Source organism: Dreissena polymorpha, chromosome 5, assembly GCF_020536995.1.
Source record: "Dreissena polymorpha isolate Duluth1 chromosome 5, UMN_Dpol_1.0, whole genome shotgun sequence".
Lineage (NCBI taxonomy): Eukaryota > Metazoa > Mollusca > Bivalvia > Myida > Dreissenidae > Dreissena > Dreissena polymorpha.
In genome coordinates, this window is record NC_068359.1 from 87,426,661 (window position 1) to 87,452,342 (window position 25,682).

At 34.7% G+C, this 25,682-nt stretch overlaps 1 protein-coding gene across 1 annotated transcript; it reads right to left on the minus strand.

Moving 5' to 3' along the window:
• Positions 1-8,906: 8,906 nt before the first annotated feature.
• LOC127831431 (tryptase-like) lies at positions 8,907-24,987 on the minus strand. The gene is made up of 9 exons (XM_052356414.1): positions 24,963-24,987; positions 24,076-24,293; positions 20,052-20,241; positions 17,883-17,900; positions 16,760-16,958; positions 15,493-15,632; positions 10,482-10,640; positions 10,019-10,170; positions 8,907-9,504 (listed from the first exon to the last, which is right to left on the minus strand). Exons 1-9 carry the CDS (start codon positions 24,985-24,987, stop codon positions 9,340-9,342), a joined length of 1,266 nt encoding a protein of 421 aa, XP_052212374.1. The 3' UTR covers positions 8,907-9,339.
• Between the last annotated feature and the right edge of the window lie 695 nt (positions 24,988-25,682).

The following is a 25,682-nucleotide window of genomic DNA, read 5'->3' on the forward strand; positions in this document are numbered from 1 at the left end:
TTGCACAACTACTATTCTATCTAGAACAAACTGTTCGAAATGTTGGGCAGTTAAAACAATATATAACACTCAATTATATTTATTCTTTGGCGTATATCTTTTCGATTTGACACATCAGTATAATATTGAATGTAAACGTTTTATCTCTTTTGTATTGTCATATACAAGTAACTTTACTAAAGGCTATAGTTATGTTATGTTTTCCCAAGAGTGGTTCACTAAACCGGGATTTCGATGCCCTCTTTTACTCTAATCATCTAAGTCATCATTGGCGTAAATAAGATATAACGCAACATTTTCAATCTCCTTACAATTGAAATGTTGATGATTAAAGGTTATCAAGATTGAGTTTACTTCCATTGCTGTGATATACAGTGCTCACGAGATGCGAAACTGTTTGTCTGATTACAAACTATTCCCGATTTCTAACAAATATTATAAGAAAAAGTGCCTAATGTCACCTATGTCATCGACTCATATTTCTGTTTTATAGTTCGTGGTGTTGAACTTTTTTTTAATTTCGTTTAGTTCACATATTATTAAAGCTTGAACAATTTTTAACATAAAATGTTTGTACACTTAATTTTATTATGAAAAATGAAATGTTTGGTACAAATGTTTCAAAAATTGAAGCTTAAGATGATCGCGTCAAAATAGTCTTAAGAAATGCTGGCCTGGACCGACAAGGAAGATTGCAGCATTTAAATAGTCAAAAGAACGGAAACACGTTTTGATATCGTATAGGTTAATTTTAAAATTAAATAAATCGTACAAACACGTCACTGTTTATTTAAATGTTTCTGGTACTAAACATGTTTCGGCCGTAGCCTTCATCAGAAGTACATTCAATTTTTTTCATAGATTTATTTTAAAATATCAAAAAATCGTTTGCAACTGAAAACTAACAATACACAATATCCTGGTAATATAAAACAATAAAGCTTATTTTAAGATTTTTTTTTATAAATAAAAGTTGTTTATAACAAATTGTAAGCATATGAGTTGAATGTAAGCATAATTTTAACCAAATGGCAGGCAAACAGTAACACCACGAACCACATTCTTGGAGAACAGGGCTTTATGCACGTGCGTAAATTGTCGTCTCAAATTAGCCTTTTGTTTGAAAGAAGAATATTCTTATGTTTAGTTTTTTTTTCCAGAGTTCACCCATTTACGAATATTTCCAAGTTTCTGTATAAAACACAGTTACTGTATAAACTTTCGTCTAATACGACACCTGTGCAGTACGTTTATTGCACGTTTCGCTAGAGTTAGTGTTCAAATACATATCTACACACAATCAACCAGTCGCCAATTTTCTAATTGTACATCCTTTATTTTTAAAATGCAACTAAATAGTTGACCGCATGTTTACACTAAAATAGTCTAAAGGGAAAAACGTTATAAAAACTCAATGACATTTGCATCTTTCCCGCAATGGAACAGCCAAGTGCAACCATACACACATGAGGTCCAAACATGTTTGAGAATCATGGATGATTTATTTCAATACAATTTTGTAGAACACGATCTCAAGCAACGCCATACACATCGATTTGATATCAAGATTTTGTAGATAAATTCATAGATAAATTCATTAATTGATGCGATGCAATGGGTATTGAGTGTTAAAATAACATAGTATCTAACTCATTATTTTATAATCAATTAATGTTTAATTTATACCTGTTTTGGATATATATGTTAAAATATATTTTCATTCACAATTAGCTCTGCAGACAGCTTTCGGTTTGAAACAAACCTTACATGCGACACCCATATCTTGAATTATTGTGGAATTTTGACTGTTTCATCTATTTCACGACTGGCATGCTTTTAAAATCACGCGAAATAAAATATGTGTGTTTCTTGAGTCATTGCTTATACAGTTTTTTTCGTTTTCGTTTTACATTCGTCAAAGCGAAACACGAAAATCATCACATATATTACTTCGTATACCGATGTTCAAATAACCAATACCAAAACAAATACAAAAAGTCTTTTAATTATAAAACAAAATACGAAACTTATTTTCCTCGTCATATTTCGTTTTAGTCTGAATATTACGAAAATCGATGTTTAAAAATTGAAATAAAATGTGTGTTCCCATTTACAAATTTGTTTCGATAAAACCGAAGTTGAGTGGCGCGTTTGTTTTGGGGAAATGAATCCTGATTGACCACTTTCAGCACTTTTCTCTTTGATACAAATAAGCCATTAGCTCAAGAATCAACCCATTTATTTTGTTTATAATCGTTGGCAAAAATGAAGAATAAGATCCTAAGATTGTTTCATTTTGTGATCAATTTTAAACGAGTAAACAAACCCATTAATAATAAATACATGTAACATTCGCACAGTATGTGTTTTATGTTTAATATCAATTAACAGTTATTTATTCGGTACAATAATTTTCCAAAGGCAGCACTTTTCACAAGCTCTTGAGAACAAATTAATGTTCTATACACGGAACTAAAACGCTTTTAATAACTAAACAAAAATTACATTTATTGGACTCGCTCGATTTACACAACCCGTCCCGAGATTTCATTATAGATGATATAAAAGTCCATTTACATCAGTTCTTATCTGGCTTAAAATATAAATTAAAGTGCAGCGTATGACAATAGATTTGGGTTTAAAGTGTAGCTCTCGACAATGTTTTTATTTGAAAAAAAAACAACAACATAAAAGCAATGTAAACTTATAATTTTCATCGAACTTCATGATTAGCAATTGTTACATCAATAATATATTGCTTGCTTTGGAACAGTATAGTAATTAAGAAATCAATCAAATATAATTAAAGTCCGACATCGAGCACTATATAAAGCAATACGAAGTATAAGCTATACCCTTGATTTTACATTAACGTTTGGACTTTACAATACTATATGCAAATGCATAAACTATAATTGTGCCAATGTCCAGGTACCATTGCTTTTAAACGTCTATTCTAGTTTGTTACCCATCAACGTTAAACTTGTTCATTAAGTTTAAACGCTAATACATAGTAAGTTACTTTTGTTTTTCAATAAATAATACCGTTTTTTAATTTATTTTAGTTAACCATTTGCTTTGCAAATGGTATTCATGAGGCAGTCTGCAAACGTGAAAAATACAGTTTATCAGTAGTACAAACAAACATGTTGAAAGTTCATTCGCTTTTAAAATACAAACTCAGTAAACTCAAAACGGGCGATGTTTCTAAACGTATCTTTCATTTCTCAAAACTGTATATACCAGAGATTCGGTAATACCTCTTGCGAAAATCGTGTGAACGTATGACTATAATCAAAAGTAATTAAACTCAGTATCTCAGAGAACTGTATACAACTATATGCAATATAGGCTATGGCCCCAGATCTGCTTTTATACGCTTTTGGACCTGGACTTACTATGCAGAAGAAAAACGATTCCGGGTAAGGTAAGCAAGACATCAAAACAGGCAAATGAAGTAGATACGACAATATAATGACCTCGTATCCTACGTATGGAACCAGAACAATGACTTCAAGTGTTGGTTCGACGGTATGGCATTTTTGCATTATTATCAACTGACGACCCGATCTATTGATGGGTAGGACTCCTGCTTCAAGGCTTTTTCGTCGCTAGAACAGGATGGCCTGTCGCGATGTACTTAAGGTCCCTAGTGTTTTTTCAATGATGTTTAAGTATATTTAAAAGTTACGTAAATTTTACAGTTTTAACGACTCCGGGAGAATAATTGACTTTTCAGTAATTAATATGGTCATTACGCGTCTAAGGCTGCATTATGCGATAACCCAATCGGTGTTCCAATACTCCTACCTATTTACCTTACTAGATTCTCGAAAGTAAGGAACATTTTGAAATTAGAGCGTTAGCTCGGTTAGATCTTTCAAGTTCAATAAAAATGATACAAGAACTGTTGTTCCGCCCACCTCTTTCAACACACATTATTTTCACAACAGTTAAAGTATTCCATCACTGTATTAGAACGATGCCAAGCTCAAATGTCTTCAGTGGCATTTTCGTATCTAAGTAAGAGAAAAGCAACTTAAAAGTTATCTCCCTAGACAGTAGCGCCCTCGTTTTTCGTTCACCGTATATCAACGCATACACGGTAAACAGGAATACATGTACACATTTCATTTAAATTTTAAACATTGAATATCGTAATATTAAGATTGAAACTAAATTGATTTAAATGTACATATATGTCTTGATTTTCGTGTTTCGTGTTTCGATTTATTTTTGAATGCATAACGAAACACAAATAAACGCATATTTCGTGGACCATTTGCTAATTGCAAAAAAAGAGCTCATATGTTGTGTCGGAATCGCATTGAAACGTGGGAACATCCTCATATATTTGATCTACAAAGAGAACATAATTTTCTGTCGCCCTATGGGCTTCAATAACTCTTATCTATAACTTCGAATATAAAAGTTTGGGTATATTCCTGCGGCTCATGCGTTTCAGTTTGATAAATCATTTCGCTAATTCAAAATTGTCCATGACAATGGTTGCCGTTTAATTCTAATTCATTTGTTACCACTTACATCACAACGACTTCAATGCGGTCATAGACTGTAAAAAAAGATGTGCAAAGTCTACTCTTTGTTTGGCAAATTTATAATTCATAAAGTTTAATTGCATATGAATGTCAGGTTGTTTTTTAAGAAAATGAGCAAGTGTTTAATTGCAATCATTCAAGTACAGTAATACATATTCTATATTTATCTGAATTTACTACGAAGTAGAGTCATTACTAATAAATTTAACGTAAAATATCGGTGGGTTTCATATACTAAATAATTATAAAAAAACTCGCTCTCGGTTGTTATAATCCAAGTTATATAAATAAGTTTTTTTAATTAACATATGCGTAAAATATCCGGACATATCACGTTGCCGTCTCCAAAAACAACAACAGCTATGAACATTTACTCAGGTTACGTTGACACTTACTTTTGAAACCTAATATATATAGCTCATCCGAAAGAAAACACGAGGTTTCAGCGTTGATTAGGATCATGTAATTTGCAATACTTAAAGTGGCCTTTTCACGTTTTGGTAAATTGAAAAAAATACTATAAATGTTTCTGATTCGCAAATGTTCGTTGTAGTTATGATAATTGTGAGGAAACCGTAATTCTGAACATTTACAATTCTCTTAAATTTCCATTATATGCATCTTATGAAGATTTAAAAACCTGAAAATTATAAAGCGGTGCAACGCGAATCAATTGAAAAATTTTGAGAGTTCTTTTACTGTCGTTATATTTTGTGATACTACAAGGATTGCTTATATAAAGTATAAAATGCATCATGCATTATATGGGCGTGTATGGCTGAGTGGTCTAAGCGATAGACGTTTACTCCAGAGGTCCATGGTTCGGGCCCAGTTGAGGGTTACTTTTTGTATTAATCTTGTTTTGTTTTAACTGGAGCTTTTTAGATCCAATTTTTACATTTATCGATTAAAGCATTTAATGGCAAACTTCAATACATGCCAAAATCTGTGAAAAGACCCCGTTAACACAATCCTGATAATAATGATCGAGCATGATCGAAACTCATGAAAGGTATGCATTATACACTTTTCGAATCGGCTTTCAACACAAACAGCAATAGCTGAATATGCGAAAATAACCTTAACAAATTAATGTTTATTTCTTGCGTACGTACTGAAATCACTTGGGTGTTCATAAGCTAACGCGTACGAAGAAGCCCTATATACATTCTAAACCTTAACCTTTCGTTAAAATGTGTTTCAAAGTAAAAGAAATAAAACAATTTAGGTAAATAAATGCGCTTTGTGTGTTTGTATAGTTATCGCCCGTTAGGATGAATAAAACTTTAAAAATTTAAGTAAAGTTTAAATATGTATACTTATACTTCATTGACTAAAAATAGGGACCTTAAGTGACCGGCCATCCTAGCGTAAAAAATTATTGAAGCAGGGGTTCTAATCCTGAATAGCTCGGGTACTTAAAATGTACTTAAAATCCATATCCGTCGATTCAACCCTTAAAGTAACTGTTCAGGTTTGATGTCATTATATAGTCGTATATAGTCGCATCTACTTTGCCTGAGGCTTGGCTTGATATCTTGCTTACCTGACACGGAATCGGTTCTCTTCTACATAAAAAATCCATGTCTATGTGCGTTTAAGAGCAGATCTGAGGCCATACATTTTATTGGATATTGTTGTATACAGTGCTCTGGGATACGGAGTTTAATTACTTTTGAAAATAATCATACGTTCGCACGATTTTCGCAAGAGGTATTAACGAATCCCTGGTAAATACAGTTTTGAGAAATGAGCGTTCACGTTTGGAAACATCGCCAGTTTCAAGTTTACTGATATGTATTTTAAAAGCCAATAAACTTTCAACATATTTGTTCGTTCTTCTGATAAACTGTATTTTTCTGATTTGCAGACTGCCTCGTGAATACCATTTTAAAAGCGAAAAGTGAACTGAAATAAATAGTAAAACGGTATAATTTTGGGAAAAAAAATAACGTACTATGTATTACCGTATAACTTAATGAACACGTTTACCTTTGATGATTATCAAACTAGAATAAACGTTTAGGAGCCTGGACATCGGCACAATTTTAATTTATGCAATTTCATAAAATCCAAACTTTAATATAAAATGAAGGGTATAGCTTATACTTAATATGGTTTAATATAGTGCTCGATGTCGGACTATAATAACATTTGACTGATTTAATAATTAGTTTACCGTTCGAACGCAAGCAATATATTTATTGTTTGTAAAAAATTGCTAATAATAAATTTCAATGAAAATTAAACGTTCACATTGCTTTATTTTTTTAAAATAAATAACTACACTTTAAACCCGAATCTATTGCCATACGTTGCACTTTAATTTATACTTTAAGCCATATAAAAACTGAGATAAATTGACTTTAATATTATCTATAATTAAATCTCGGGACAGGTTGTGATAATCGAGCGAGTACAATAAATATAATGTTAGTTTAAATGTTGAAAGCATTTAAGTCCCGATTATAGAACATTAATTTGTTCTCACGAGCTTGTGAAAAGTGCTGCTCTTGGAAAAGATACACTTTCTTGTACCGAATAAATAATTGTAAATTGTTCGTAGACATAATACACATACGGTGCAAATTGTACATGCATTTATCATTTATGGATTTGTTTACTCGTTTAAAATTGTTAAAAAATAAACAACAATATGAGGTTCTTATTCTTCATTTTTGCTAACGATTTAAAACAAAATCGCTGTGTTAATTCTTGAGCTAATGGCTTATTTGTATCACAGAGAAAAGTGCTTAAGGTGGTCCATCGGGATACATTTCCCCAAAACAGACGCGCCACTCGCTTTCCGTTTTATCGTAACAAATTTGTTAATTTGTAAATGGGAACATACATTTTATTTAAATTTTTAAACCTTGATTTTCGATATATTCAGATTTAAACAAAATATGAAGAGGACAATAAGTTTCGTATTTTGTTTTATTATAAGTACATCACAAAACGCTGAAGAGAAAACAATTCTCTTTTTGTATTTGTTTTTGTTATTTGAAAATTAATACTAAGTAATATATGTGCTTAATTTCTTGTTTCGTATTTATTAATATAAAACGAAAAACGAAAAAAACTGTATATACAAGGACAAGTAATTTAAAATGCATGCCAGTCTTGAAATAGGAGGCACAGTTCATAGTCCACGATAATTCAGGATATGTGTTTCGCATGTTAGGCTTGTTCCGAAACGATAGCATTCTGCAATACTAAGCTTGTTTTGTGTGGGTTAAATATATTTATCATGAATTCAAAACAGGTATAACATTGATTATGAAATAATTAGGAAGATAATATGTTATGCTTACATTCACTACCACTTGTATTGCATCAATTTTATTTTCTAAATTTCCTTTAAAAAAAAACGTCTCTTGATATCAACTCAAATTTTTATTTGGTGTTGATTGCGATAACGATCTACGAAATTGCATAGAAATAATTCATCCATGATTCTCAAACATGTTTGGACCTCATGTGTGTATGGTTGCACTGGGCTAATTCAGAACGGTGAAAGATGCAAATGTCATTGAGTTTGCATATTGTTCTTCTCGTAGGACAATTTTATTGTAAACATGCGTTCAAATATTTAGTTGTATTTGAAAACGAAAGTATGTGCAATAAAAAATGAATGACTGGTTGATTGTTTGTAGCCTGTATTTGAACACTAGCTCTAGCGAAACGTGCAATACACGTATTACGCACGTGTCGTATTAGACGAATATTTTCCTTGCGATCAAAATCATTCAATTCATTTTTTAATTGTTTTTTCCCCCCAAGAGTTAGGTTCGAGGTGTAACTGTATACCTGTCATTTCGTTTAAATTATGATCACATATTACAAATAATTGAGTTTGCTTACATTCAACGCATTTATACTTATAATTTGATATAACAAACTTGTATTAACCATGAAAATCTAAAAACAAGCTTTATTGTTTTGTAAAACCAGGATATTGCGCATTGTAAGTTTTGACTTGCAAACGATATCAGAACGTGTTTTAGTTCTTTTTTATATTCAAATGCTGCAATCTTGCTTGTCGGTCATGGTTAGCATTTCTCGAAAATTCTTAAGACAATTTTAAGGGGATCAGCTTAAGTTTCCATTTTTCAAACATTTGTACAAACATTTCATTTTTCGTAATAAAATTAAATGCAAGAACATTTCATTTTTCATAAGAAAATTAAGTGTACACACTTTTCATTTTAAAAATTGTTAAAGCTTTAATAATAATATGTGAACTAAACAAAATTTAAAAAAAAAGTTCAACACCGCTAACTATAAAACAGAAATATGCGTCGACGAAATACGTCGCTTTAGGCACTTTTTTCTTATACCAGACTTAATAATATTTGTTACAAATCGGTAATAGCTTCTCATGAGGCAGACAGTTTCGCATCTCGTGAGCACTGTTCATGACCGCAATGGATGTGAACTCAATATTTGTAACATAAAATCATCAACATTTCAATATTTAAGATTGAAAATGTTGCGTTATATCTAATATACGTCAACAATGACATAGAGGATCAGAGTAAAAGAGGACATCGAAATCCCTGTTTAGTGAACTACTGCGGGGAAAATACAAGATATAACTATACCCTTTAGTTAAGTTGCTTGTATATAATAATACAAAAGAGATGAAACGTTTACATTCGATATTATACTGATATGTCATGTCGAGAAGATATACGCCAAAGAATAAATATAATAGAGGGCTATATATTGTTTCAGCTGTCCAACATTTCTAACGGTGTGTTCCAAGTGCACTGGTTGTTCAGTTCGAATTAATGACATCCTCCATCCAGTCGTAAAAGTGAGTAACACGCGTGTAGAACCCGGGTGACAGTGGGTTGCCGGCGCAATCTGTGCCTGAATTGACCACGCCCATCTGGATCCAGTGGCCGTCATGGAAGCACGCTAGCGGACCGCCCGAGTCGCCCTAGAAAACAAGTGAAATGCCCTTTTATAATGTAAAGTACATAATCTAACGTTGTAATTAACTTCATATATGTATAGGCTACCACATCTAATTTGATAGAATCTGACACGAATTGTTAGTTCATAACATATAACATCAAACGAATTCAGGAATTTTTCATTTTTGCTAGACAGCGTATTGCTTGGACGAGTAAAATAAATTATTAACTAAATTGATAACGTGGACATGTTATCTAACCAACTATAATAAACGAAAAGAAACGTTATCAACAATAAGTACGTTAATTTAATATAAATGTTCATAAATGGCGTGTTGTCATTTGTTAATGTTGACGTGTTGGTCAAAAAACAAAAATTTAGACAAAACATTCTTTAAAAAAAAGATCGAATGATGTCACCTAAGATAATAATAAGAATTCATTTAAGACACGGAAAACAAGAGTATGTATGACGTTTTGATATAATGCCATTTGCTAATGAACACGTCACTTCACATTCGGAATATTGAATCTCACCTGACAGGAATCCCTGCCTTGAGAAGAGGCACAAATAAGAGAGCCCATGAGATGTTTTTGTTCCGGAGTTGCACTGTGGCGTTCGGCGCAGACGGAATTGGGTATTATCTGAACACTCGCATGGTGCGGTATTTCCACGCCCGTTTTCGCACCTGGAAAACAACGCCTCTTCCGTTGTAATGTAGGTATAAAATTGCATGTTACTATTGTTCAATGAGATTTACGTAATTATTCCGATGCTCTTGTCGTTCTAATGGCTACCAAACACTTTGCTGATTCATAAGAAAATTATGTTTAAACAAAGAGAGACAGTTTACTGACGTTTTGTTTGCAACTGGAAATCATTACTTAACAAAAATAGAGTATTCGTATTTTGTGGTAAAATAATAACAAATCTCCAAACCTTAAATGTTTTGTACTATTTTCCATGATAATGATTTGGTTATAAGAAATTAGAGTATACCTTCAACTATGTCTCCCCAGCCTGCAGTGACGCAGTGGCTGTGATCGGGCGCAGTGTAATTGGGGTCTATACAAATGGTGTTCACGTACTCGGACATGTGAGCACGCCTGCTCAACTTTAGTAAGGCGATATCATAGAACACCTTATCGTCCGACGACACTGAAATAAAAATATTCAAACAACTGATACATTGGGAATGACACTTTGAAGCGTTTAATATAAATGAGTTAATACGTGCGAACGGCTAAATCATTTAAATTGACACGCAAACACTTCAAACATATTTTGTTGACACATGTAAACGTCTGGTACATTCACGGTGTCACGTTCACACGTCTGAAACATTGGTGGAGATGCCGACAAATGTATGATATATTTCAGGTGACACTGAATAGTTTGTAATTTATTTGTTAATTGTTCAGACACGCGACATTATTCTAGAACATCGATACTGTATTGCACACGGCGCGAAGTGAATAGAGTTCTAAGCTTTACTTGTTTGGGATTTATAGCTTACAAGACGCCCTGTGTTAAAGACACAAAGAATACAATTGAAACAGCCAATTATTAAATGAAATATTCAAATTGTCGTTGAAATTGATAACCGTGTTATACATTGTGGAAACTGATGAATATCAACAACTACTCTATTCAGCAAAGGGATCAAAACAGACATGGCGGTGGTGTTTGTATATACGTCAGGAAGGACTTATCCTATAATATTCGTTCCGATTTGAATCGCGATGATCTTGAAGCTATATGAATTGACATTTTATTACCGAAATCTAAATCTATTTTATGTGGTGCTTTTTATAGACCTCCTTTACAACAGAACTTTTATACCAGTCTAGAATATTTGTGCTCTTCATGCAATGATTTTTTAAAACATGAATTTATTTTACTGGGTGATTTTAACACTGATGTGTCCATGAACAAATGTAATACTCTTTTAAAGTGTTCCAAATCATTTATTAATATGTTTCATTACAAACAACTGATTTCAGAACCAACTAGAGCTTGTTCTACCATTGAAACCATAATTGATTTGATATTGGTTTCTAACATTGACAACATTACTCAGTCAAGTGTAATTCACACTTCCTTTAGTGATCATAGTTTAATATTTTGTACTAAGAAAGTTAGTAAAATTCCTATAAGTTCTCATAACAACGTTACTTTAAGATCTTTAAAAAATTATAATACAGAAGATTTTCAGGCAAGTCTTTTAGCCATTGACTGGACTCCTTTTCTGTTATGTGATAGTGTTAATGAAGCTTGGTGTATTTGAATCATCTATATTTATCTGTGATAGACAACATAGATCCTGTAAAACAGACTAGAATTAAGCAGAGAACAGAACCTTGGATAGAATCAGACATTCTCAGTGCTATGAATGAAAGAGACAAGGCCTTTTACAATTATAAAAAGGATATAACTGTAGATAATTATAACATATTTAAGACTCTTAGAAATAAAATTCAGATACGTGTTCACAATGCTAAAAAAGATTTGTTTAACAATGTACTTGATCAAAATAAAAATGATTCATCATCCTTATGGCAAACTCTTACAAATCTTGGTTTGCCTTCGAAGAAAGGTTCAGCAACATCTGGCTCCAATATTTGTTTAAACATTGATAATAATATATTTGAAAAGAAACTTATTGCTGAAACATTTAATGAATTCTATACAACTATTGCATGTAAACTTGTTGCAAAATTACCTGAAAGTGTACACAAATTTGGTGTTAATTTTGTTAATTCTTTTTATGCAAATAATGGTGTTGATGCTAATAGTTATTCTTTTTCCATTGTAACTGAGAGTACAGTTCTAAAATATTTAACTTCACTTGGTAAAAAGAAAGCTACTGGCTTAGATGACATACCTTCGCGTTTTGTCAAAGACAGGTCCTCTGTTATTGTTAGTCCCTTAACTCACATCATTAATTTGCCCCTCATACAAGGTCAAGTCCCTAATGATCTTAAGACGGCAAGAGTTGTTCCCCTCTATAAAAGGATGACAAATTGTCTGTAGGTAATTTCCGGCCTGTGTCCATTTTAAATGTTATTTCTAAAATCCTTGAAAAGGTAGTTTATGACCAGGCTGAATCTTATTTTAAAGATAATAAATTATTGTATAAATTTCAGTCAGGTTTTAGAAGTGGCTTCTCTACTGATACTTGTTTAATTCACCTAACAGATTTTATCAGGTATGAAAATGATAAAGGTAATATTGTTGGCATGGTTATGTTAGATTTACAGAAGGCGTTTGATACAGTCGACCACTCAATTCTTCTCATGAAACTCCGAGCATCCGGTCTTAGTGATGGCGTTTTAAACTGGTTCAAATCATACTTGTCTGATAGAAACCAGCTTGTAGATGTTTCCGGTACCTTTTCTTCTTAGGCCAGTATAACCTGTGGTGTACCCGAAGGCTCAATCCTTGGACCCCTTCTTTTTCTAATTTACGTGAACGATATGTCAGCTGTGGTTAAAATAAATTGTTATTATATGCTGATGATTCTGGAATCCTTGTTTCTGGTAAAAGTGTACTTGATGTTGAAAAGGCACAAACAGATGATATGAACTTGGTTAGCCAATGGTTGATCGACAATAAGTTGTCATTTCACTTAGGTAAAACTGAGTCAATTGTGTTTGGGTCCAAGCAAAAACTTAGGTCACAATCTAGCATTGATATATCTTGTAATGGTACACCCATTGCTTCTACATCATCCGTTAAGTATCTTGGAATTACCCTTGACCAAAACCTTTCTCTCCTCTCAATGGCTGAGTCTCTTTTGAAAAAGGCCAATTCTAGGTTAAAAATCCTTTATCGTAAGAAAGATGTCCTTACTCTACATACGAAGAAACTTCTTGTAATGTCACTGATGCAGTGTCATTATTATTATGCTTGTTCTGTTTGGTATAATAGTATAACTCAGACTTTAAGAAATAAATTACAAACCTGTCAAAATAAGTTAATTAGGTTTGTTCTTGACCTTGATTCTAGAGCACATATTGACCAATCTCACTTTAAGTCCCTCAACTGGTTACCAGTTCACATGAGAGTAAATCAAATAATGTTATGTCATGTCTTCAAAATAAGAAATGGCCTTTCTCCAGATTACATTAGTGAACACTTAGTTTCCCAAGATTCTATGCATAATTACAGCACTAGGCTTAGTAAAAAGGGTGGGTATTGTTTACCCAAGGTCAAATGTCATGGTTCCAAATCTTTTTCTTTTAATACCATTAAACTCTGGAACTCTTTACCTGAGTCACTCACAGAGGTCAACGTCAGAAGGCTTTATGGTTGCCATTAAAGGCATTTCATGAATAATATTTATTTTTTTATATATGTGTATCTTTTCACTTTTTAATAAGCAGATATTTACTTCGGCTTAGGTTTTTATGTTTGATAATTATTAGTTTATACTCCTGTGATATTTTCTGAGCACTACTGTAATAATTAGTTTGATCTCATTTGAACGGTGATATATATTTTTTATTTCATTAAAGAATTATTTTACTATGAACATAGTTATGTTTAAGGTCAACATAGTTATGTTTAAGGTCTGCCTCTTTTTGACGCTTGAAACATAGTTATGGGCACTGACAATGGTTTGAGGCATAGGTGTGGACACTCACAAGCGTTTGAGACATAGGTGTGGATACTGACAAGCGTTCGAGACATAGGTGTGGAAACTGGCAAGCGTTTGAGACTTAGGTGTGGAAACTAACAAGCGTTTGAGACAAAGGAGTGGGCACTAACAAGCGTTTAAGACATAGGTGAGGACACTGACAAGCGGGTGGTAATACATTGATATGGACACTGACAGGCGTGTGAAACATTGGAGCGGATACTTTTTAGCGTGTCATGACTGACCTGGATACTAGAGACCGTTTGATACATTAAAGTTGACATTGAATAGAATGTAAGACATATGTGTACATCTAAACACGCATGTGTAAATGTCATAAAGAATATACCAAACGCTTTCAAGTGTCTTTTTCTTTGTATGGATTACGTGTCAATGGCAACTGTGATACATTGGCCTGGACACTTGAAATCGTATGATGAATTGACGTTGACCCTGCCGATCGTGCGAGACATTGGTGTGGAAACTAAAAATCATGTTATTAATTGGAGTGAACAAGTACACGTGTGTGATATAGTGAAGTTGACATTGTTACACATGTGATGAATTGGAATGAATACTGTAAGAAACGTATACGTTACTTAAATAATGTCAATGGCGTCAGTGTATGTAATTGCGTGACGCGCCTTTTTTATATTACGTTGACGTCATGTTATTATGACGCTATTGTTATTGTTGTGAAAACCGTTTACGGAGAGGATTGAATTGGAACTTGGATGTTTTATAAGGACTTTCTGACACCAGTATCGGTAAATAATATTTATATATGTATCAAAATGAATTAATAAAATTGATTGTTTGAAATAATAAGTTATTATTCAAGTCTGTATCGGTATTTTTTATTGTTTGTAAATTGGATTTAAATGTTTTGTATAAATGTAGATCTATGTTACTTATTGCATGATTGTTTAGATCCGAATGTATGATTTAAATGTATTTGCATGTATTTATTATTTAATCTCTGTTGTTTCAGAGAATCGCTACGTCGATCAATAAAGGTTTGAAATCAGCGCATACTCGTTATTAAATTAAAGTCGCCCCAAGTTCCAACAAATACACATTAAATGTGAGACACCTCCTCTCCGAGTCTTAAACAGTTAAACTTACATTTGCAGGTGCAATTGTGAGATACTATTGATTTGATGTGCGCAAGTGTTTTATATCTTGGCATGATGAAAATGTGAATCGATCTTTTTGTACACTAAATTGGAAATATGCACGCGCTTAGTTAAAATGATCGGTTTTAACATGTATTGAAAAATTCATATGCATGTCACACATTGTAAAGCTTATGCTACTCACTTATAACAAATACTAGTATCTCAGGTCTTTAATATAGGAGAAGCCACTCACGCAAATACTTAGGGTGTGTGACTATCTTGTCCAAGGTATGTTTCTGCTCCGTGCCTTCCTCTCGATCCTGCACGTGCTCCCCGAGTACCACACGCCAGTTTGTTGTGTCCAACAGATCGATCCCCGGATAATCTGTATTTCTGCAGACATGCTCGTATATTTCAATCGCGTAAAATCATTTAAAATTGTGTGAGGATTGCAGTTACTAAAATCAAAAAAGCAATGCTGTTCAAGTATAGAAAATCTTAAATTATTTGTTTCGATTATGTATAATGTAATAAATAGAAAACCGTGTTTTTTTTTCACATCGCGCTTATGTTCTGTTACCTTGTGTTTTTTCTTGTTTCACGTTAATCTATTGAGACTTTTATACCGATGTATACAACACACGGATGGATGAACTACCCTACACTACCCTTGTTATTGACACAGACATAGTGTGTGTCGAAAAATCTTAAAGACAAAATAAAAATTATTATAGATATACATATTCAGACATATTCCATGACAAGAGACGTTGACATTTGGAATAGGGTAAAAAGTATTATGGAAAAACCGCGATATTAAAAGGCTGTTCATGTGTGGCAAGCTATTTCTAAACTACCAAATACGTGATGAAGATTGAGTCTGAACGAGCTATAGTGTTCTCATACTTAACATTCAATCTATTGATGTGACCATGATCAGTCAGCAAGAGATCCACACGATGATAATCAAATTTTACAGTTGTACCATCGATGATAAAATGACACTCATGACAAGCTGCACTAAAGACATATTTTTACCTTAAGGATTGGAATGTGTTGCGCAGCGCGTCACATCAACTCCACATGTTAATAATAATTGACATGTTTTTGTTTACTACAAACCGATACAAATATGAAATTACAGTCCGGACAAGCCGTCTAAATTATCATATTTGACCTTTGACCTCTTCGTGTGACCTTAAGTTTGAAGCCGTATACAAATGTTAAGTGCTTGTGCTTAAACGCGTCGTATCCCAATGGTAATCATGGTTAGCACTTTATGTTAACACTTTTAGATTAATGATTAACTAATAGTCCGGCCAAGAATCGGGAACGACGTAGATATGTACGAACGAACGGACAAGTAAATTGGCTAATCCCACACCCTTTAATCGGGGTGGGGGCATAAACAATACGTAAGATATTCAAAGACAAAACCGTTTACTTTCCCTGGACCATTTTATGTGTGTCGATTTTGTTTAAGTATCGACATTCCCATTTACGTTGACAGTCGAACTCACATGATGCAGTGCGCGGCGGTGAGTAGCCACTGCGGATAGATAAGTGACGCTCCACACACATGCGAGTCATTGTCCGCAGCCGATAATTGAAGTGACACCAACCAAGGCCATTCTCCTTGATGTAAGGCCGAGCCGCCTACAATTCGCTTCCTAGCGTCGTTTTTCACAATGTGGGTATTGCCACACGAATCGATACGTTCTTACAAAGATAAACATGTTCCAACAAGTGAACTTGATTGATTGCTCTGGCAGAAGGGCTAATCACATGGCAAAAAAGATGGCGAAGTCCGGTATTTTTCGCCGTTTTATACCCTTTGTTACTTATATTGGTTATATAAATGCCGCTTATTTTCAAGCCATATCAGCAAAACATGATTGGCGTTTATTTTGTATTAATAATTGCTTGTTTCTGGACTTAACTCGCTGGGAATTTTCTTAGCGAGAGCTATTCGTAGCGAGTAAAGTAAAAATAAAAGGCGAATATAAATACGATTAAAACGCTTATCACTTTCTTACCGGTATGAAAGTGAGCGGCATTTTAACAATTTATAAAAATAATAAAGGGTAAATAACGTCCAAAAACCTGTCTTGGCATGGGCGTCGCCATCTTGTTTGTTACGAGATAACACCCTCTGTCTTCTGTCTTATCTTACGGCATATTTAAAGTTTTTATCAAACAATCACATAATTTTAAAGATGTCATATCTGAGATAAATCCAGCAAAAGATATGTGTACATTGTTTTTTTGTTAAGAACGGCAATAAGTCTACGAGAGTCGCGTCATGCGAAAATGGGTCTTATTCCCTATGAGACCATAATGGTTTCAAACCAGCCTGCTCATTCGCATAGTCTGGTAAGGAGCCTTGTCCGCTATAAAGTGACGCCATGTTTAGCGCCCTCATTAGTGGACAGGACATTGACCGCGGCCAGATTGCGTAGGATTGTCGTGAGCTGATATCGGACCTATGTTCGTATGACGCGGCACGAACGCAATATGATTTTTAACTTTGATTCTAGTTAAAGATGAAGAAAATAGTTGATTAGTGAACGTTATCCTTAGGCATTATAAATAACAATATAACATCCATCAATTACTTCGTAGATGCAAAATAAAGTAACTTACCATGCGGCGCCAAGGCATCTGAAATTCAGATTTTGAGCGCGTCATAGCAGCATTCCATGAAGATGCTTTTAACATGGGTACTCATACATTTTTGTTGATTTTTTTTTATATTCAATATCATACATACAATGTAAACATGTAATGATCAATTGATCATACAACATAGTGATTGTACAAAGCAATATAGTTCAGACATGTTATACAAGATATGCTAATATATTTTTATTTTTTTTTGAGAAAAAAGAAAAGAACAACAGAGGAATAGTTATGAAATATGATGAATTGTATAAAGTTGAAAGAAAAGATACTGGACTTGTGTTTTTTGTTGAATATTCACAATGATCTTGTCTGACTGAAAAAATAAGAATAAAAAAACAAAAAACAAAACTATTTTAGAGAGATAGACTAACATTAGAGTGAAATGTATATAAGTGGACAAAACATTATGAGAATTTAATCCGATTCCATTTTTGTTCGAAGATGTGTAATGTGTCATTACTGAGGGCTATTTCTTTCTCAATTTGAATTTTTAGTTTAAGACAATGGACAAAACAATTAAAATTTGGTACTTGTTTTTTGTACTTCATGTTTAAGATAAAATATTTCATTAATATAACCATAAAATTCACAATATTATTACAGTCTATTGATTTCAATGAGTTAATTCCGAAACTTACATTTAAGAGAGATAGTTTAACGTTTAGTTGATGTTGTTCAAGAAAAGATATTAATTGATTCCAAATAGGCTGGATGTGTTTGCACTCCTAAAAAAGATGTTCTATAATTTCAATGTTTTCACTGCAGAAGTCACACAGATTTGAGTTAGATAATTTACATTTAAAGAGATATTTATTTGTAGCTATAATTCTATGGATGTATTTATATTGAAAATTTCTCAGTGTGCTTTCAATAGTTGCTTTATATGGCATGGTAAATATGTGTTTCCAATTAAGTTCATTTTCTCCAAAAAGAACTTGCCATTTATTTTGGATTTTGGAGTTTTCTGTAGGGTTTTTAATTTGTAGTGTGTAAAATATTTTATTTGTTTTGTTTTTTCTTCCAAGTATGTTTTCTACAAATGTTGTTTGAGTACATGGTGTATTATTTGTATTGGTTTCCGATTTAATATGTATGGGTATGCTTTTGATAAGTGGGTAGTACTTCAAAAAATTATTTGAAGGTATTCCGTATATGTAGCATATATTATCAAAAGAGTAGAAATCCTTAATTCTTTAGTCATATAATTGGTCGACATATTTAATGCTTCGTTCAAACCAGTCTTTATAGAAAAACGTCTTATTGTTTGAAGTTATGTCTTTATTTTTTCATTAAAATGTTTTACTGCTGGTTTGGGTCTCTAACACTTTTGTTGATACATTAAAATTGATCCAGTTATATTAAATAGATACATATAATATAATATAATAGATATAATTACTTTACAAACAAATACTTGTTATTAAAATGGATCAAATATTGTCTATATATATATATAATATATATATATATATATATATATATATATATATATATATATATATATATATATATATATATATATATATATATATATATATAATTTTCATGACGTCATTATAAACAGGTCAAACGACATAAGTCATATTTTTTCCCGCTTAAACTGCAGCTTTTTAGCGATTTGTTTCATTATTTCTTTATTTTTTGTGAAATATCAGGCTCGGCACGAATAAAATAACGGCTCGGTAAGCCGCGCCTTTATATTGAATAAATAAATATATACATAATATATATTGGATATTGTAATCAATAATATACTTGTATACAGTTATGATGATGCCAGTTAAACCTTAATGTGTTTCATTATAGATATGTTGAACATTTGCAAGGGACCTTTAAGTATAATCAAGACGTCAATATAGAATTGCATAGACGTTGTTTCAAAACCTTTCGTACAAGGGTCTCAAACAGAAACCAGAGTAGTATTTTCAAGTGTTTTAAAACGACGAAATACCAAATTTATTTTCTTAAATTAAATAAAATTAAATAGCGTATTGAAACTGAAAACCATTAAACACATGCGGTCAATTCAATAATTATCTCATGTTATCGCCTGCAGTTTCTATTTTACGAACTATACACTACATGTATACAGTTGATTCGCGCAGAGTTTCAATAATATGTCACACTTACTGCAGCCTTCGAATGTCACTTGATACCCGTCTGTTTCCATGGCCACCAAGTGATTTCTCGCCCTCGGCAGGCCATCCGCGTGGGCGTTTCCGGTCTCAAAGCGAGTGAGCACGGCAATACACTGGGAGCGGATAGGGAACCCCGGTCCCTCTAACATTAGCGAGCTTTCACCGTTCGGGATCTCAAAATCCTGACAAAAAACATAATATCGTATTTAAAATAATAATGGCCGCGTCTGTTTGAATTAGTAAACGTGTTTGTTTTCTTTATTATTACGCCACACTATTGTGGTTGAAGACTAGCAAGTTCACATAACGGTGTTTCAGAACTTGGTAGGTAGACAGTGTCTTGACAATGCCTCTTTATATTAAGATTCCAGGCTTGATAAGTAGGTAGGGATGCTAGAATATCTTTAATATAATGCAACATTTATAATAAGCCGTCCTGTAAGACATTTTCAGGGACACATATCATTTTATGAAGCATATGCATTCTGCGAATATTGTGATGGCGTTACTGAAAGTCTCCAATTATGGAAATGGGTATATTTAAAACATGATGCTGGGACTTTTACCAGATGTCCATATGTAAAAATAAGGCGAAAAGCCATCAAAACACTTTTAGACTCTCAAATGATGTCATTTGCATTGTTTTATTTAGTATTATTTTACTTCCCACTGGAACGACGCAAAAAGCCGTCAGAACACTATTATACTCTGAAACAAGTGGGTCGTGGTGTCTGATTATCGTACTATACATTTTTGGGGATGTAAGAAGGTATTGTACAGTAAGAAGACATTGTTATTCTATAAAAAATATTACTATTGCCTCTTTTTTCTAATATATATAGTTTTAGTACATATTTTATTTCAAATTAATTAATCTATAATAAGGCAAAAGATTCTGCATGACAGGTTATCGTTTGTTTAGTTTACTTTCCATTCATATTGTTTATTACAGATAACCGTCACGTATGTCATATTCATCACTATCAATATTGATACTTCACGTATGTCATATTCATCACTATCAATATTGATACTTCAGTGTAATCGTCATTTTTGTTACGTACGTTGTATTGATACTTCAGTGGAATCGTCATAATTGGCATAGTCTTCGCATTTCTAGAGAGGATAATGCAGCAGACTGTCCTTTTTCACCACACCTCTATCTCCTTCGGTGGAAGACCCATCTCCAACTTAAGATTCGCCGATGCCATAAGCTTTATAGATGAAACCAGCAGTGAACTTCCAAATCTCACCAACAGACACTATAAAACAGATGGAGCATACGGGATGGAGGTCAACGCGAAAAAGTCAAAGATCATGGCGGAGAGCACAACCAACACCGGTGCAAACATCAGCATCAACTGCGAGACTCAGCTTCAAGTACTCGGATACAACCCTGCCAAAGGATGGTACCAGTACCGCTGAGGTCCGAATAAGAATAGTAATGGCGACCGCGGCCCACAGGATGGTACCAGTACCGCTGAGGTCCGAATAAGAATAGTCATGGCGACCGCGGCCCACAGGATGGTACCAGTACCGCTGAGGTCCGACTAAGAATAGTCATGGCGACCGCGGCCCACAGGATGGTACCAGTACCGCTAAGGTCCGAATAAGAATAGTCATGGCGACCGCGGCCCACAGGATGGTACCAGTACCGCTGAGGTCCGAATAAGAATAGTCATGGCGACCGCGGCCCACAGGATGGTACCAGTACCGCTGAGGTCCGAATAAGAATAGTCATGGCGACCGCGGCCCACAGGATGGTACCAGTACCGCTGAGGTCCGACTAAGAATAGTCATGGCGACCGCGGCCCACAGGATGTTACCAGTACCGCTGAGGTCCGAATAAGAATAGTAATGGCGACCGCGGCCCACAGGATGGTACCAGTACCGCTGAGGTCCGAATAAGAATAGTCATGGCGACCGCGGCCCACAGGATGGTACCAGTACCGCTGAGGTCCGAATAAGAATAGTCATGGCGACCGCGGCCCACAGGATGGTACCAGTACCGCTGAGGTCCGAATAAGAATAGTCATGGCGACCGCGGCCCACAGGATGGTACCAGTACCGCTGAGGTCCGAATAAGAATAGTCATGGCGACCGCGGCCCACAGGATGGTACCAGTACCGCTGAGGTCCGAATAAGAATAGTCATGGCGACCGCGGCCCACAGGATGGTACCAGTACCGCTGAGGTCCGAATAAGAATAGTCATGGCGACCGCGGCCCACAGGATGGTACCAGTATCGCTGAGGTCCGAATAAGAATAGTCATGGTGACCGCGGCCCACAGGATGGTACCAGTATCGCTGAGGTCCGAATAAGAATAGTCATGGCGACCGCGGCCCACAGGATGGTACCAGTATCGCTGAGGTCCGAATAAGAATAGTCATGGCGACCGCGGCCCACAGGATGGTACCAGTATCGCTGAGGTCCGAATAAGAATAGTCATGGCGACCGCGGCGATGGCCAGATTGAAGAGGTTGTGGACAAGAAGTTACATCAGCTTCCCACCAAGTACAGGCTCGCAGCCTCCATCCTGCATAACGGTTGCGAGACCTGGACGTTTCACGTGAACATATAACGCAGGATACAGGCATTTGAAAATTAGTGTCGCCGAAGACTGCACTGCATCTCCTACCTGGAGCGTAAGACCAACGAATACGTCCGGAACATTGCATCAGCGCTTATTGTTCCACAAGGACCCTTCATACGGACCGTCAAACGACTAAAGCTAGCTTTGTTTGAACAAGTCACAAGGCAAGACTCACAATGCACGACTGTTTTCCAGAGAACCCTAGAGGGAGGTCGCCGTTGTGGCCTACAGAAGAAAAGGTTGATGGAAAATGTGGAAGAGTGGACGTCCCTCCCCATGGATATGCTACTTATAGCAGACCACAAAAGACCAAACTGACGGGCATCTCTGTGTCGTCGTCACTCATTTTCCCCAAACGACAAAACACGATCAATGGAATCATGATGATGATGATACGTCAACAGGCAAAGCTCGTTGTGTAAAACTGTTCCATTGGATGAGTTACTCTACGTATAGCACACAACAGACCTGATTGGAGCATGATTTCTGTTTCGTCGTCCCCCATTTCCTCCCAACTGTCACACCGGTCAAGAGAATGATGATTAAGATGCTTCGCATTTTTCATCGTTGAAATAACCATCATAGACGTCATTTGGGACGTATTCTTTGTTCATTTCGGCGTCGTCAGTGGCATTGTTTATCTGGACTAAATATAAGTTGAAACGTGAAGTGTAAATTGTGTTTTTCCCAAAGGTGTTTATGGTTAGACGCCAACATTCTACGAGTCCGTTTTATCAACAGATCGTAAAGTTATCTCATGTTAGATTTTTTAGATTCGTTGGTAAGCTTATGCTAGTGATATAAGCCGTTTTGTGTAACAATTCGCAGATAAAATGTGATAAGACCAGTCTTAGCATTCGTACATTTTAGTAGCCGTCTAAGATTTGGGCATGGTTCGAGCAAAGCAAATGATGCTGTTCCGTAAAAAAAAACGTTTTAGGGATATCTAGACTAGGCACTAGGCCGTGGTGAATGCGATTGACTTGATTGACAAAGTATTGAGCGGCTTGTCAATTTGCTGAGTGATGATCGCATAGAATCAAAGAAGAGATCACATTCCATAGCCGTCATGACGCAGGTTTGATTTCACTCCCATCTATAAGTTTTGTTCTTAATGCATCGAACATAATTCAAATAAATGTTGAATTCATTAAATCAAGTTATGGAATGTGAATCGCGTTGCAACAAGTTAAATTTTAAAGTTGGATCAATTTATAGTTTTAGTATGACCCTTGACCGCTCAATTCACCTTCCCACACTCCATGAAATTTATCCGAGCGTATTTGTCATCAATCGGTCTCTAAGCGCCATCACTAACTTTCCTAAAATGTGTTCAAGTAAATAATTTTTTAGATATTTGTAAATACAGTAGGCCATTAAGTGGGGCGTGCACTCAGGTCACCACAGGCGTAATATCACCTACCTTCAGCTCGTTGTTCTCCTTCAAGAACTGACCCATTTCGAAGTTGCATGCCCTGGCAAAGGCAACGTTAAACGTGGGCGTCTGCTCGGTAGCCGGACCTGACAGGGTGATCCGCATCGACGTGATGATCTTCTTCTTGTCAAAAACGAACTTCCGGAGATTGTGATCGGGGCACTCTGCGGAGCTTGGTGTGATGGAGCCCGAGCAATGGTCGGGATCTGCCACCAACAGGATATAATATCAAAGTAAGTTAATGCACGTACACGTGGAAATGAGAATTGCACAGACGATACCGTCTTATCGACATTCTGACTAATAAATATTTTTGATAATAAAAAAATTCATAACGAATGATTGATAAATATAGTTGATAAATATCAAATATTGTTTGTTCCGTTAAGGACATTTATCACGAACATTTTTAAAACGCGGTAATATTTGTGAAGGCGCCGATACTATGGGTTATCTAATCGACATGGTTTGTAATATCTGTTCTTAATGGATGTGTCCACTAACCAGATGATCGAATTTGTGTGTTGTATTTATTGTTCTATTTCATGCATTTGCATAAATTAACGCATAAGTGTTTGTCCTTTTTCCCCTCTTTCTACATAACTTGACCATGTACGTTGTACTTTACCTTAAATGCGTGTTATTTTCAAAATTATCATTTATCTTCGATTATACTGAGATAAGTCTATTTTATCCATCATTAATTAATTCTAAATTCTCTGAAATCAATCAAATGAGTATTGTAGAACACAAAATAACTGCTGTTTACTAATTAATGAGTGTTCACTGTTGCAAAAAGCCCCAAAATTGCTTAAATTGCGAAATGTTCTTGTTTTAAAAACAAAACATCATATATGAAGAGAAAATGGGCTTACTGCAGCCGAGCAGTTCAAACCTCATGGCAATGTTCTCTCCGATACGATTTGTTGGCACGATGCGTACACATCTAGCGTTGAACACGGGATCGAACATCACCGTCGTCGTCTTATTAGAGTCCTTATTTCCGTAATATTCCTGTGGATACATCGACGAACTAAATATTAATGGCCATGCATTGAATGTCTCGAATTCGGACAGATTCATTAGTGCTATGTACACAAGATATTAAAACCGCCGTCCGCCGCAAAAAAATTGCTGCCCAACTTCTTTCAGTATATTTCGATGACACATTTACAAATGTCTTTACTTCGTTATCAAATTTATGAAACATTATATTACGATAAACATTTTTTATAAATATAGAAAAAAATTAGTATGACAATTAATAATTTATATTAATATCGGTTATGCCATACACATTCGATTCTCTGTTTTGCGGCCGCGGGCGAGAACGTTATCAGGTACATTACCGAAAAAAAACAATCATCATTTAAAAAATGTGGAAAATCAAGCAATAAAGTGTATACACAATTCTAAAAACTAACTATCTTCCAACAACGCACATACGTTTTAAAAACCACATCTCCGTAACTGTTGTTATGCTTTGGCGGCCCTTTAGATAAAATAGTCAATCGAAACTGGTACTACGGCGCTTTCTGTCAAATCACTTACAATATATTAGTTATGCAGTGATTTAATTTTCGGTGAAGCCGGTT